This window comes from Cebus imitator, unplaced genomic scaffold (genome assembly GCF_001604975.1).
Source record: "Cebus imitator isolate Cc_AM_T3 unplaced genomic scaffold, Cebus_imitator-1.0 Scaffold6, whole genome shotgun sequence".
Lineage (NCBI taxonomy): Eukaryota > Metazoa > Chordata > Mammalia > Primates > Cebidae > Cebus > Cebus imitator.
Genome location: NW_016107321.1, coordinates 9,726,635 through 9,742,399, shown reverse-complemented (window position 1 = coordinate 9,742,399; position 15,765 = coordinate 9,726,635). Strand labels below are relative to the sequence as shown.

General features: G+C 45.7%; 1 protein-coding gene across 8 annotated transcripts in view; it reads left to right on the top strand.

Moving 5' to 3' along the window:
• Nucleotides 1–15,765, top strand: part of TIAM2 (TIAM Rac1 associated GEF 2) — a 242,791-nt gene that overhangs the window by 94,042 nt on the left and 132,984 nt on the right. For 4 of the 8 annotated variants that reach the window (XM_017538771.2, XM_037742002.1, XM_037742001.1 and 1 more), the window contains 2 exons: nt 11,808–11,973; nt 13,614–14,810. In XM_017538771.2, coding sequence (XP_017394260.1) covers nt 11,959–11,973; nt 13,614–14,810 — 1,212 coding nt within the window. In that variant the 5' untranslated portion in view covers nt 11,808–11,958. Of the gene's footprint in view, nt 1–6,023; nt 6,188–11,807; nt 11,974–13,613; nt 14,811–15,765 lie in introns of those variants that run through there. The other 4 variants (XM_037742012.1, XM_037742015.1, XM_037742022.1 and 1 more) reach the window with 3 other exon arrangements.

Genomic DNA, 15,765 nt, shown 5'->3' with positions numbered 1-15,765 from the left:
TTTTTTTTTTTTTTTCCTGAAAGTTTCTATGAAGTCGTTAGCTAAAATCTTATCAGGTTGGTTGTGAATACTCATACAAGTTAAGGAAAATTTCAACAATGATTGCTTAATTTACCTGAAGCTTCAGGGACAACCTATGTTGTAGCCTTAGGACATGCATTTCTAAAAATGACTCTCAAACAGGGCAAAAACCTTAGCTGAAGTAGAAGAGTTACACATTTTATGAGGGTGGGGAAAGCACCTATTTAGATGAGGGAAAAAATGTGTGGTTTAAGCCCTATTCATTTTTTAACTTAAATGGAACAGTGTAAAATGAAGAAATGGTTGCCAAGAATAACTTGGTACAATGACTGTGGTATATTTTGGTTACAGAATGTGATTGAGGTTTAGGGGGACGGTATCTGCTTCTGATTTACTGAAGCTCGGACCTTACATACGTGCAGGTTTCCATAGGCAGCGAGAAGCCGTGTGGTGGCCGTCTGAGATTTCAGCGCATGATTCTGTTTAAGTTTTGATGTAAAGTTCGGGAGGTGCTTACCCAGGCCTAAGCTTGTTCTTTGTGGAGCGGCGCAAGTTCAGAAAATGAGAGGTTATTTACAAGTCAGGCGAATAATTTTGAATCTCATGTTTATAAAAGTTGCAAAAGAGGGGTATTTAAAAGACATGCTAACAGCTTTAGCTCTGTTGAATCTTTAGTCTGCTCATCACCAGGACAGGACCACGAGGTTTACAGAGACCGGGACGTTGGACAAGTTTTGACTCAAACTTGAAGTAGGCGGGGGAGAAAGCGCAGAGTGGGACTGAACATTTGATTTAAAAAAAAAAAAATCCATGCTTGAAAGAGCCATGGTGAGAATGTGTAAAATGCATTTGAATCATTTCTAAAAGAAAAATAAGGAAAATATTTTATCCAGGATTATTTTATTTTAGCCAATATTGATTGTGTAATTAAAAAAATTAAAAAACAAAATTTTTGTTGGGCAGCTCCTGAACCAGAATAGGTTCAGAGAAGCTTCTTGATTTTGTAATTTTGTCTGAAAGTGTGTGTGTGTTTAAATTCCCTGAAATATTTTCAGTTTCTGTGATGGCTCACGTATAGCCGGGCCACTGAATTTACTTGACATTCCAAAAACATACCAGTAATATTTGTGGGATTGCTGGTTTCACCATCTCTCCCATAAACTTCATGCTGTTAAAGTTGTCATATTTTCTCCCTCTCTCTTCTCTTCCCTGTCCCCCAGTTCCTCCACAGATGGAGTCTTACTCTGTCACCCAGGCTGGAGTGCAGTGGAGTGATCTTGGCTCACTGCAACGTCCACCCCCCAGGCTCAAGCAATTCTCCTGCCTCAGCCTCCCGAGTAGTTGGGACTACAGGTGCACACCACCATGCCCGGCTAATTTTTGTATTTATAGTAAAGACAGGGTTTCACTATGTTGATCAGCTGGTCTCAAATTCCTGACCTCAGGTGATCCACCCACCTTGGCCTCCCAAAGTGCTGGGATTACAGGCGTGAGCCACTGTACCCGACCTTTCATATTGTCTCTTACCGATTCTCTGCGTTTCATGGTTTATAATCTCTCTCCCTCCACGCACAAGCTGATGAGCCCCTTTGGGAAGGGATGGTGTCACCTCCCACACTATGTTTCTCATGGTGGCCAGCACAGTGCCTATAGGAAAATCTCCAAACGCTCATGTCAAATTGTTAAGTGGAGCTTCTAAATTTCACTTCATTTCGCCAAGTTTCTGCCAATACTTTGAACATTTTCTTCCCGGGCCAACCCTGCCTCCCACACTGATGCTGAGCTGTTGGCTATAGTGAACTCCTTCCCCAGCGGGTGTTCCAAAGTGTCCTGAGGTTGATAGTCACTCTGTGGTGTTTCTGGGGATGGTGGGTGTCGGAGGGCGTGAAGAGGAAGGGCAGAAGCCTGTCCAGTTCCCTTAGCTTCTGCTCCCTCAGTCTACCTTTTCGCTCTTACCTCCTCCTCTCTCCAAACTTTGTCCCTGACCCTGGTGCTCAGGACCTGCAGCCCCTTCACACCTTTCCCTGAAGGAGCTGGGGTCTTTCTCCTTGTATTCTCTTGGGGATTCAATCCTTCGGGGATCCAGCAAGTGGTTATGAAGCTCCGTGTCTTTGGACAAGCCATTTTCTGTTCCCCGGAATTCTTCTCTTTCTTTTCCTTTCTTTTCTCTTTTCTTTTCTCCTTTCCTTTCCTTTCTTTTCTTTTTTTTCCCTTTTCTTTAGCACAGTCTTGCTCTGTTGCCCAGGATGGAGTGCAGTGGTGTGATCTCAACTCAGTTCAACCTCTGCCTCCTGGATTCAAGAGATTCTTCTGCCTCAGCCTCCTGAGTAGCTGGGATTCCAGGTGCCCACCACACCCACCTAATTTTTGTATTTTTTAGTGGAGATGGGGTTTCAGCATGTTGGCCAGGCTGGTCTGGAACTCCTGACCTCAGATGATCCATCTGCCTCGGCCTCTCACAGTGCTGGGATTACAGGTGTGATTACAGGAAAGAGAGGGCTACTGTGCCCAGCCCTCTCTTTCCTTTCTTCATCTAATGGAATCCCACTCATCCTTCAGGACCCACCTGTTCAGTTATCTTCCTCACGGGGTTGTTCCTAACTTTCCTACAAAGAAGCTGAATGTCCAATGAATGTGTGTGTTTCTTTTTTTAATTTGTGCAATGCAAAAGGATGAAGCCCGTGGGCCTAACTTGTGGTGTCCAGATCGCACATTAACGACGGGCTGTTCTTTTAAAAAAGATCTGGCTCTTACTGTCTCCATCTGAAGCGTTTGCCTTGGACAATGACCCTTTCCTTTCCCTTTCCCTTTCCTTTTTCCTTTCCCTTCCCATTCCTTCTTTCTTTTGATGGAGTCTTGCTCTGTCTCTCAGGCTGGAGTGTAGTGGTGCGACTTGGCCCACTTCAACCTCCACCTCCCAGGTTTAAGAGATTCTCCTGCCTCAGCCTTCCCAGTAGCTGGGATAACAGGAATGCGCTGCCACGTTGGCTAATTTTTGTTTTTTTAGTAGAGATGAGGTTTCACTATGTTAGCCAGGCGGGTCCCAAGATTCTGACCTCAGGGGATCCACCTGCCTTGGCCTCCCAAAGTGCTGTGATTATAGGCATGAGCCACCGAACCCGGCCCTGACTTCTCTCTCTCTCTCTCTTCTCTTTTTTTTTTTTTTTTTTTTTTTTTTTTTTTTTTTTTGAGTCAGAGTCTTGCTCCGTCACCCAGGCTGGAGTGCAGTGATGCAATCTCGACTCTCTGTAACCTCTGCCTCCCGGGTTCATTTTCATGCCTCAGCCTCCCGAATAGCTGGGATTACAGGCGCGAGCCACCCATTTTTGTATTTTGGTAGAGATAAATATCACCATGTTGTCTAGACTGGTCTCGAATTCCTGACCTCAAATGATCCGCCCGCCTTGGCCTCCCAAAGTGTTGAGATTAGAGGCGTGAGCCACCGTGCCTAGGCAACAATGACTTTTTGAATGTTTTGGGGCTCTTCAGGGCTTGGCTGTCCTTGGATTTTATTAAAATGTATGCACCATTTTGACAAAACTACCTCTTGTGGTTTTATATGCCACTGTTTTTAAAACAATTTTTAAAAAAAATCATGACTCAAGAAGATATAATTTTACTTCACAACCCAGTATATGGACAAACACACAAGCACACACAAGAATTTGGTTTCATGAAATAAATTTTGCTGTTACTGGGATTCACTCTTCTATTTTCTGTTCTTTTTATTCTGTCTTCTGCTCTATTTTGTTCTTTTCTATTCATTTAAAAATACTGTTGTCAATTCATTGAATGAATTTCATGACCCAACAATGAGCCATGACCCTTGATCAGCCTTCTGTAAGCCATGCTACAGATGTTAGGATGTTTTCTAAAACAGGTGTGGGTGCCAAGATCCTCCTTGTGATGAATTGACTTACTAAGGTGATGAACTGGACAAAAAGCTGAGCTATTGTCTCTGTGGAATTTATGACTTTCCCCTTGTTGAATACCAGCCATGTTTGTCAGCCGAGATCCTGCTCCGAGGGCATTCCTTGCTGCAGATGGGTTTATCCATTCATCTGTTAATACGCATTTGGAAGGAGTCCTGCTGAATTGAAAGAAGACTGATGGGGCCCCACAATGGAAGCTTAGCCTCTGAAGGGCCCTTAGCAGCTTGCTTTCTGCTCACTTTATTTGTAAGGATTACTCTTCCTAAGCATTATTCCTATGGAGACCAGATGTTCCTTTTGCCTGCCTCTTTATATAAATTGGGTTCAAGTCTTCTTGTGATTAGAAATGAGCTCCTTCAAGTCTTGGCATTCAATTCATGTGTTCTGAGTGTAGTTCATTGACTCAAGATGAGACAAACAGATTCTGGCTGTATTTCCAGAGTTTATTGGTTAGTTTGGATCCCTGGCAGAGTTGACTGCTTTTGTTTTAGATTTTTAGGCACACTTGTCCTGTGTTTTAATATTTTTAGTGATGGAGACAATAATACAACTCCAGGGCAGGGTCTCACAGCCTTGGGACTATTGACATATGAGGCCAGATGATTATTTATGTGGTGAACTGTCCTGTATATTATACGGGGTTCAGTAGCTTCCCCCAGCCTTAACCCACTAGGTGACAGTAGCAGACCTCAGCTGTGACAACCAAAAATATTCCCAGACCTCAGTTGTGACAACCAAAAATATTCCCAGTTGTTCAATGCGCACTCAGGTTATTTTCTTACATTTTCTAACATGAGTGTCTACTAATGAGAGTGTATGGCTTGTGTCATTGGTTTTCTTTACATTTGATAGACTGTTTGCAAATTCGGTAGTTTTCTTTTTTTGAGATGGGAGCCTTGTTCTGTCACCCAGGCTAGAGTGCAATGGCACTGTCTCGGTTCACTGCAACTTCTGCCTCCTGGGTTCAAGTGATTATCCTGCCGCAGCCTCCCGAGTTGCTTGGATTACAGGCACCTGCCATCACACCCGGCTAATTTTTGTATTTTTAGCAGAGAGGGGGCTTCACCAACTTGGCCAGGCTGGTCTCGAACTTTTAACCTCGTGATCCACCCGCCTTGGCCTCCCAAAGTGTTGGGATTACAGGCATGAGCCACCGTACCCTGTCAAATTAGGTAGTTTTATATGCTGTAATAATTTAGGGGAATTGATCAAAATCAAATGCTACCCAGTAGGACCTAGAAGATTCTAAACTTATATATATAGCAATATATGTAATATTTCATTTAATCGGTAATGAAAGATCTGAAATGACAGTTGTAATAAGATCTAACATCATAATATACAAAATCAGACTTAAAACTAAAATTGATTAATACTTTGTGTTGCATTCGGGAATAATGAAGAGGTAATGAACGACCTGAAACAACAGTTAAAATGAGATCTGATGCCATAACATACAAAATTAGACTTAGAACAAAAAATTCAGAAGAGTACTCTTGCATTTCTCAGTATTTTAGGTGGTTTCACATATATTTCCACACTCGATTCTCAGTCTGCGAGGTAGTAGAGCAGATATTTTTATCCTCAAGTTGCAAATGAGGAAAATGAAATTCAGAAAGTGTTAGCAGTTTGCCCAACGTCTCCCATGCTGTTTAAGAGACAGAAGCAGGTCTTCGCCCGAGTTCTCTGACACAAGCCAGACGAGAATTCAGAGACTCCTGTCCTTAGTGGTTAAAGCTGTCCTCTACCCTCCCCAAATGAAGAAAACCAAGTAGCTATTGTTCATGATGGCTAGCCCTTTCGTGATCTGGCTCTTGTCACTATCTGAAGTATCTGCCGGGGACTAGGATGAGCGTCCTAGCTCAATATAAAGATTTCTCTGGAGTGACGTGAGGCCTGTTGGTATCTCCTGGTGGTAGTGATTGTGCTTCCTCTCACGGACTCGGCCAGCTGTGGATCTGCTTTTGTGCAGTGGCTCGGTTCTGTTTGCTGTCCCCGATCCGCCCCCTGCCCTCCTCGCAGGCTCTGCTCAGCACCATCTGCCCACCAGAGGGTTTCCTCTCACTCCCCTTCAGTTGCTCCTTCTGGGCAGCCAGCTCAGGGCCTCAGTCCAGAGACAAAGCCGAGGCGGACGATTCTAGTTTTCTTTGCTGTAAATGCCACACTACATGGAACCAGAGAATTTGGGAATCTGACTCAACCAATCAAGCCTCAGGCTAAAGGCAAATGAAAAGGTAAATCTTGAATTTCTTCCTGAAAGGTACTTTTCCCCGGGACTCAGTAGATGATGGTGGCTGTTGGGACTGTGTTGGCATGCTTACCACCTTCCTCCACGTGGCTGCATGCTTCTGCTGTGCTTATGGATCACAATTCAAAATAAGAAAAACAACTCTCATTCTTTGTAATTTTAGCTTAAAAAGCTACAGAACATCTTCATGTGAATGGGGACTGGAAGGGAGGGAATGCCAAATGAAAGGTAAGAATTTACCTTACTCACAAAGTGCTGGCATGGCAGGTGTGAGCCACCGTGCCCTGCCCAGCTGTTGTTTTTTTTTTTTCCTCCCTGCTGGGATTGACCCAGCGTTGCACATTTAGGGACTGGAAGGGAAACGCAGACTGAAAGGTAGGATTTTAGGGATGAGAAGGGAATGCAAGTGAAAGGTAGGATTTTTTTTTTTTTTTCAGGTCTATGGCATTGTGATCATTGGAAGTTTTTAAAACTTCCAATATTTATTATTGTCTCATAAATTAAAAATTATTATAAAAAAGTATGTACACAGCATAAAATGTTTGCTAACTATACACACTCTTGGTGTCACGTTATTTCAGAGCCCGAGCCTCCACCAGCCCCGAGCCTCACCACACATTGTTCTGTCTCATACTGTTACTGCAGGTTAGAATACCTTCACAGGGAGTATTGCAGGGGACTAGACCTATACTTACTTTTGCTATTTGCAAACACCAGGCCATTTTAAACTACTACTACTACTACTTTTTTGTTTTTTTAAAAGTTTACATGAAATCTGTTGTTTTTTAAATTTTTTTCAGCCCCCTTTCTATTAACTAAAATAGTTTTTAAACTTGAATATCATAAAATTCCCTTAGTAAAGGAATCAGGGGGCCAGAGGTTACTGAACATTTGGCTTAAATATTCCTTTGCTTCCAGACAAAAATCATAGCTGAAGCATGACAGGTAAATATCTGTTCAATTTGTCAGACTCCTCAGGGACAGTAATTACTTAGTTTCCCTCAGGGATTATCCTTCCCGTCAGTATATTTCTCATAAATATTGGACAAATTCTTCCTCCTATAGTTGAAGGCTAGGTTTTTTTTTTTTTTTCCCCGAGATGGAGTCTCACTCTGTTGCCCAGGCTGGAGTGCAGTGGTGCAATCTTGGCTAACCGCAGCCTTTGGCTCACCGCAGCCTTCACTTCCCAGGTTCAAGTGATTCTCCTGCCTCAGCCTCCCGAGTAGTTGGAACTACGGGCCCATGCCACCATGCCCAGCTAATTTTTACAGTTTTGGTAGAGACGGGGTTTCACTATGTTGGCCAGGCTGGTCTCGAACTCCTGATCTAGTGATCTGCCTGCCTCAGCCTCCCAAAGTGATGGGATTAACAGGTATGAACCACTGCGCCTGGCCCGGCTGTTTTTTTTTTTTCCTTCCCTGCCAGGATTGACCCAGCGTTGCACATTTGGTCAGCATTATGCAAATGTGAAAATGCACATTGTTCTAGACTTCTGTCTCTCCCTGTTTGCTCTTCTCTATCTTAATTATGGAAACGTATCCTCGTGGGTTGATACATCAGTCTTTCTGCCACACCCAGTAAAGAGGATTCCTGCCCTTGGTCTGGGGTCCAAATCAACTGTGCAGCACATGAATCGCTATCATTCAGTCCCCCCGGTGTCTACTGAGTGCTTATGAGAACTTCCACGTGCCAGGCCTTGAGTGCACAGCGTCCGGGCGAGTATGGGGTCTCCTGTGGTTTTTGAAATATCCCACGAAATAAAAAAATGAAGCTATTCAATTGCAAAGGTATTAAGATGAGTTTAGGTTCTAACCTGCTGCTGGGGCAAAAACTTTCACCTGGGAGCCATTCTGCGGCTGTGAATTCTGGCTGTGTGTGTGTCCTGAGCAGCGGACACAGCCGGCCACCAGATCGCAGTTTTGTCGGCTGGTGTTGGTGAGCTTGGGGCCTGTGCTGTGTGTGCTGAAGCTCAGGGGGGCTGATAAAGAGAGGTGGCTGTGGAGCGAGCGGTCAGGAGCATGTCGCCTCCAATGTCATTGCTGGACCTTGGTCCTGAAGAAAGGAAACAAATGAAGGCTCACTCTGACATGCTCACTGTGACAGTCTGCGTGGCAGCAGCCAAGAGCTTCTCTGGACATTTGTAGTTCCCTCAGTTAAAAAATAAAAAGGTAGCTAAGGTAGAGCAACAGCTCAGGTTTTGAACTTTATTTATTTATTATTATCATCATCATTTTTGAGACAGAGTCTTGCTGTGTCTGTCACCCAGGCTGGAGTGCAGTGGCTTGATCTCAGCTCACAGCAACTTCCACCTCTCAATTCAAGCAATTCTCCCACCTCAGCCTCCCGAGTAGCTGGGCTTACAGGTGTGTGCCACCATGCCCGGCTAATTTTTTTGTCTTTTTAGTAGAGATGGGGTTTCACCATGTTGGCTGGGCTGGTACCAAACTCTTGGGCTCAGATCCACCTGCCTGTGCCTCCTAAAGTGCTGGGATTACAGGCTTGAGCCACCATGCCTGGTCAGGTTTTGAACTTTTTTTTTTTTCTGAGACAGAGTTTTGGTCTTGTTGCCCAGGCTGGAGTGCAAGGGCGTGATCTCAGTGCACCGCAACCTCTGCCTTCCGGGTTCAAATGATTCTCCTGCCTCAGCCTCCCAAGTAGCTGGGATTACAGACATGTGTCACCACACCTGGCTAATTTTGTATTTTTAGCAGAGACAGGGTTTCTTCATGTTGGTCAGGCTGGTCTCAAACTCTTGACCTCAGGTGATCCTCCTGCCTCGGCTCCTAGTGCTGGGATTACAGGCACGAGCCACCATGCCCCACTGGTTTTGAACTTTTAAAAGGTGGGGTTCTTGTGGACCAGCCCATATGTGTGACGGGGCCAGGTTCTAGTGGCAGGTCTACCAGTTGCTACCCCCTTTTTAGATGTATGGGACAGTGGTCTACTAAAAGGTGGGGGCCAGTAGCATAGCAGGCACCTTCTTGGTCCTCATTAATTAGAGGCTGAGCTGTTGGGTTTCCTGCTGATGGCCAAGTGGAAAATCTATTTCACTTTTTTGTTTTAAATTAAAAATGTATCTGCAAGAATAGACTCAGGCAGAAGGTTTGTCTTTGGCTTTGTTGGAGAAACTGAGCTCCAGTGTTATTGCATCTCCTCTTTAATTTGACTAACTTTAAATGTCACCACTGAGGCTGGGCACATGGCCCATGCCTGTAATCCCAACACTTTGGAAGACCGAGGCGGGTGGATCACCTGAGGTCAGGAGTTCGAGACCAGCCTGGCCAAAATGGTGAAATCCGTCCCTAATAAAAATACAGAAATTAGCCAGATGTGGTGGCAGGCACCTGTAATCCCAGCTGCTCGGGAGGCTGAGGCAGGGGAATCACTTGAACCTGGGAGGTGGAGGTTTTGGTGAGCCGAGGTTGTGTCACTGCACTCCAAACTGGGCAACAGAGTGAGACTCTGTCTCAAAAAAAAAAAAAAAAAAAGTCACCATTGAACCCTCCTAAGAAGGTACATAATAGCCAATAAGCACATGAGAAAGATGGCTCAATATCACTCATCATTAGAGAAATGCAAATGAAACTTATAGTGAGATATCTAACACCTATGTCCATTTGGATGGCTACTGTCAAAAAAACTAACAACAAGCATGGGTGAGGATGTGGAGGAATTGGAACTCTGCTGCACTATTGGTGGACATGTAAAATGGGCAGCTGTTGTAGAAAACAGTATGGTGGTTTCTTAGAGAATGAAAAATAGGGCCGGGCACAGTAGCTCACGCCTGTAATCCTAACACTTTAGGAGGCTGAGGTGGGTGGAGCACTTGAGGCTGGAAGTTCGAGACCACCCTGGCCAACATGGTGAAGCTCCATCTCTACTAAAAATACAAAAATTATCTGCTGTAGTGGTATGTGCCTGTAATCACAGCTACTCAAGAGGCTGAGGCAGGAGAATAACTTGAACCTGGGAGGCAGAGGTTGCAGCAAGCCGAGATCCCGCCATTGCACTCCAGCCTGGCAGACAGAGTGAGACTCTGTCTACCAAAAAAATAAAAATAAAAATAGAATATCCTGATGCTCTTGCATTTCTACTTCTGGTTGTATATCCCAAAGAATTGAAAGCAGGGTCTGGAAGAGATATTTAAACACCCGTGTTCATAGCAGCATTATTCATAATAGCCAAGAGGTGGAAGCAACCCAAGTGTCTCCATGAGATGAATGAGTAAACCAAATGTGGCATATACATGTAATAGAATGCTATTCAGCCTTAATAAGGAAGGAAGTTCTCATACCTGCTACCATGTGGATGAAACTTGAGGGCTTTCTACTAAGTGAAATAAGCCAGTTGCAAAAAAAAGCAAATACTTTCACTTATATGAGGTACCTAGAGTCCTCAAATTCATAGAGACAGAAAGTAGAAAGGCAGTTTCCAGAGGCTGTGGGAGTAGGGAGTTGCTGTGTAATGGGTGCAGAGTTTCCGTTATGCAAGATGGAAAGAGTTCTGGAGATGGATGTTGGCAATGGTTGCACAATACTGTACTACAGCCCTGTACACTTAAAAAGGGAAGATGGAAAATGTTATGTTATCCATGTTTGACCACAATTACAAATACAATTTTTTTTTTTTTTTGAGATGGAGTCTTGTTCACTCTCCAGGCTGGAGTACAGAGGTGCAATCTCGGCTCACTGCAACCTCTGCCTCCCGGGTTCAGGCAGTTCTCCTGCCTCAGCCTCCCAAGTAGGTGGGACTACAGGCATGTGCCACCACACCTGACTAATTTTTGTATTTTTAGTAGAGACGGGGTTTCCACCATGTTGGCCAGGCTGGTCTCGATCTCTTGACCTTGTGATCTGCCTGCTTCAGCCTCCCAAAGTGCTGGAATTACAGGTGTGAGCCACCGTGCCCAGCCACAAATACAAAATTTTTTAAAAGAGAACAAAAAGTCACTATTAAACCCTCACCCCTCTGCTCCCCCCCATGTCTGTGGCTTCGTGTCAGGCAGTGAGCACTGCCAGATGGGAGCCTCCGCATCTCAGCCGGTCCTCCTCCCCTTCACAAGCCCTGCTTATCCCTCAGTGGGGGGCCTCTTGCCCCTGCTAACATTGCTTGAGAAAGCTTTTAATCTCATTTATGGGGTCAGCCTCTACAAGCTAAGTTATTGTAGCCAAGGACTGTTGACTGTGATGTTACACTTTTGGCTTTTGTTTTCACTGCTTGGTCAAATAGAGAGCAAGGGCCACCTCTCGCCATGCCAGCCCGACGCCCCTGCCACCCTGTGAGATGCAGAGTTGTTTTCCTGGCCATGGTGACAGATGAGCCACGCATGACTCACTGGAGCGGTCTCCCCTGAAACAAAGGCATGCATTTGACTGCAGACTGAGTGTTGAGTTGGTGGCTTTGCAAGATTGGATGGGCAGTTCTGGCTTCAAATGATCCTGATGAATCATACCATTCACAGACATTTCATTTATTTTTATACGCCTTGACAGTGATCCTGGACACCACTTGTTTCTTTGTATAATTTGCATTAAACTTTCCTTTTGACTGTGTGGGAGCTTGGTGTAAGATGCTTCACAGAGTTTTCTTGTGTTTCTATTTTTCAGGATCACTTATGGACTCACTTTGTGTGCTGGTTAAATGTGCTGTGTTGCTCCCAACACCATGTAAAGCTTACTGACCTCTGATCACCCTCAGAGCAGAAACTAGACTTCAGGTAAACCCAGCCCACGGGCCTTGTGGTTCACGTTAAGTTGCATGACTGTGATTGAAGTAATAAGAAAAGGTTTAATTATTTGGGCTGATGATTCTGATTTTAAAATATTTGATAATTACCACCAAAGAAAAGTCAATCCATTTGACTTCTGTTTCATGGCTATACATTCTTAGATATGAAATAATTAAAATAAGAAGCCTGCTAAATAAATTTGAAAACCTCACCAGAAGAGCATCACCTCCAATTGACCTAAAATAGAGATATACTTGTTTGAGTGAAAACCTAGCTGGGCATGGTGGCATGTGCCTGTAGTTCCAGCTACTTGGGAGGCTGAGGCAGGAGGCTCCCTTGAGCCCAGGGGTTTGAAACCAGCCTGGGCAACATAGCAAGATCCCATCTCAGAAAAATGATTTCAGAATAAAAAAAGATGATTTCTTCTTTCCTCCCTCCCTCTTCCCCTTTTCACTTTGAGTTTGGCTTAATACACTCCTTGAGCAAACTGGGATTTTTTTACAAGGAAGTAATAGTCTAATATTAAATTTTTCTGATGCGCTTATTCTAAGTCAGCTTCATACTTTTTTCTCTCAGCATATTCTAAACTGAGGACACCTGAAGTCTTTAGAAAAGCTCTAGAGATTTGTTTTATTAACATATTTTTCTTTCTCAAATGAGAGCTCTTATTTTTTTCTGCATTTTTCATCTCAGCCTCATTTTTGAGGACTACCAGGCCTTCTTTTGTGGTTTTCCTAGAGCCCCAATAGAGTGTGGTACCTGTTGTTACCTTATAAAAATGTGGTATTATTATTTTTTTTAGAGGCAGGTTTTACCATGTTGGCCAGGGATTACAGGCGTGAGCCACCGTGCCCGGCCAAAATGTGGTAATTTTTGAGCAAAAATTTCTCCAAATACTATGGAGCGATGTTTTCTCTACCAGTAATTTATGTATAATGAAAATGTATCTCTCTGATCATTGAAATCTATGTATTTAGACTGACAGAATAAATATACTTTCTCTGATTTTTCTCTTCAAGAATCATTAGTTTGGCCAGGTGTGGTAGCTCACATCTGTAATGCTAGCACTCTGGGCAGCTGAGGCAGGAGGATCTCTTGAACCCAGGAGTTCAAGGCCAGCCTGGATCAACAGAGTGAGACCCTGTATCTTTAAATAATAATAATAATAAAGGCCAAGTTTGAGTGTGGTGGCACGTGCCTATAGTCCCAGCTACTTGGGAAGCTGAGGTCAGAGGGTCACTTGAGCGTAGGAAGTCGAGGCTGCAGTGAGCCGTGACTACAGCACTGCACTCCAGCCTGGGTGGTAACAGTGAGACCCTGTCTCCAAAAAACAAAAAGGCAAAAAAAGAATCATTCGTTCAAAATCTCCCAACACCAACCCTGAAGCAGATCTCTCTCATAAGCTGATCTTTATGCTGGTTCAAATTCTAAATTAATATTGTATAACGAATAGTGTATTTAAAATAACTAGGACACAGGTGTGCGGTGTTGTCTGTCTAGCTAATGAGCAGTGTTGCAAAATAAGGAGAGCCTGTGTTCCCGCCTGACTCTTGTCCCACCTCCTTTGAGTCATGCCAGCACTGAAGTTGCTATATAATATGCAGGGGATTCTTTTAAGAAAGTTCCATCATAAGGGAACCTAATTTCGGCCACGGTCTTACTGATGCAACTGTTCTTAATTTAGGTTAAAATGGGCAACTCTGAGAGTCAGTACACCCTTCAAGGATCTAAAAACCATAGCAATACTATTACTGGTGCTAAGCAAATTCCTTGCTCCCTGAAAATACGTGGCCTTCATGCAAAAGAGGAGAAGTCGTTGCACGGGTGGGGCCACGGAAGCAGCGGAGCGGGTTACAAGTCCCGGTCCCTGGCCCGAAGCTGCCTTTCTCACTTTAAGAGTAATCAGCCTTACGCATCGAGACCTGGCGGCCCCACGTGCAAGGTCTCCAGAGGCACTGCCTACTCCACGCACAGGACGAACGCCCCAGGGAGGGATTTCCAGGGCATCCACACTGCTTTCTCAGCTGAGAATGGCTTCCACTCTGTTGGCCACGAGCCGGCAGATCACATCACCTCCAGAGACTGCAACGGGCACCTTCTCAACTGCTACGGGAGGAATGAGAGCGTGGCCTCCACCCCACCGGGCGAAGACCGCAAGAGCCCCCGAGTGCTCATCAAAACGCTGGGGAAGCTGGATGGGTGTTTAAGGGTCGAATTCCACAATGGTGGCAACCCCAGCAAGGTGCCCGCAGAGGACGCCGGTGAGCCGGTGCAGCTGCTGAGGTACTCGCCTACCTTAGCATCAGAAACCTGCCCGGGGCCTGAAGCCAGGAGGGGGTCCAGCGCCGACTCCCTGGCCAGCCACCGCCCCTCTCCCACGGACTCTCGCCTGCAGTCCAGCAAAGGCAGCTCCCTGAGTTCTGAGTCGTCCTGGTACGACTCTCCTTGGGGCAACGCTGGGGAGCTGAGCGAGGCTGAGGGCTCCTTCCTGGCCCCCGGCACGCCTGACCCCAGCCCCCATGCCACTTTCCCACCTGGTGATGCCAAAAAGCCTTTCAACCAAAGCTCTTCCCTCTCCTCCCTCCGGGAACTGTACAAAGATGCCGACCTGGGGAGCCTCTCCCCTTCAGGCATCCGCCTTTCTGATGAGTACATGGGCACGCACGCCAGCCTGAGCAACCGTGTCTCTTTTGCCTCTGACATTGATGTGCCCTCCAGGGTGGCACGCAGGGACCCTGTCCAGTACAGTTCCTTCACCCTCCCCTGTCGGAAGCCCAAGGCCTTAGCGGAGGATGCTGCAAAGAAGGACTCCCTCAAAGCCAGGATGCGCCGGATCAGTGACTGGACGGGAAGCCTCTCAAGGAAGAAAAGGAAACTCCAGGTGAGCACACCTTAGAGCTGGGGGCGGGGGGTGGGGGAGTGGGGGGGATGGGGAAGTGTCCGCGCCGTTTCCCCATATGGAGAAGGGGAGGGTTGGTGGAATCCACCAGAGTGTTGTAGGGGTGCGTAAATGATCTGGCAAAAGTGAAGAGTTCAGTGGAAAGCCTGGCTCATCTCATCTTCAGGTGTGGGTTTTTCTCTTTTGCTTCAGATATTTTCACTTTTAGCCCACAACTTTAATCTTCCCGTGTCTTAGTCAGTTTGGGCTGCAAACAAAATACCACAGACTGGTTGGTTTAATCAACAGACATCTGTTTCTCACAGTGCTGGAGGCTGGAAGTCAAAGGTCAGAGTGCCAATGTGGTCCGATTCTGGGGAGGGCTCTCTTCCTGGCTGCAGACAGCTGCCTTCTCGCTGTGTCCTCATGAGGCAGAGAGAGCGGGAGCTCTAGGCTCTTTTTCTCAGGACCTTAATCTCATCATGGAGACTCTACCCTCATGACCTCTTCTAAACTAATTACCTCTCAAAGCCCTCAGCCAAATACCATCCACTGGTAGTTAAGGCTTCCACATGGATTTTGCGGGAGGAAACAAATGTTGAGTTAGTAGCACTCTGGTTCTGTGCACGCCCCTGTACTCTTGCATGCACTCCACAGGCCTAATCTTAAGACTTGGCCATAGCCGGGTGTGGCGGCTCACACCTGTCATCCCAGCACTTGGGGAGGCCAAGGCGGGCAGATCATTTGAGACCAGGAGTTCGAGACCAGCCTGGGCAAGATGGCGAAACCTCATCTTTACCCAAAATACAAAAATTACCTGGGTGTGGTGGCAGGTGCCTGTAATCCCAGCTACTTGGGGGAGGCTGAGACAGGAGAATTGCTTGAACCTGGGAGGCGGAGGTCGCAGTGAGCTGAGATTATGCCTGGGCAACAGAGAGAGACCCTGTCTTTAAAAAAA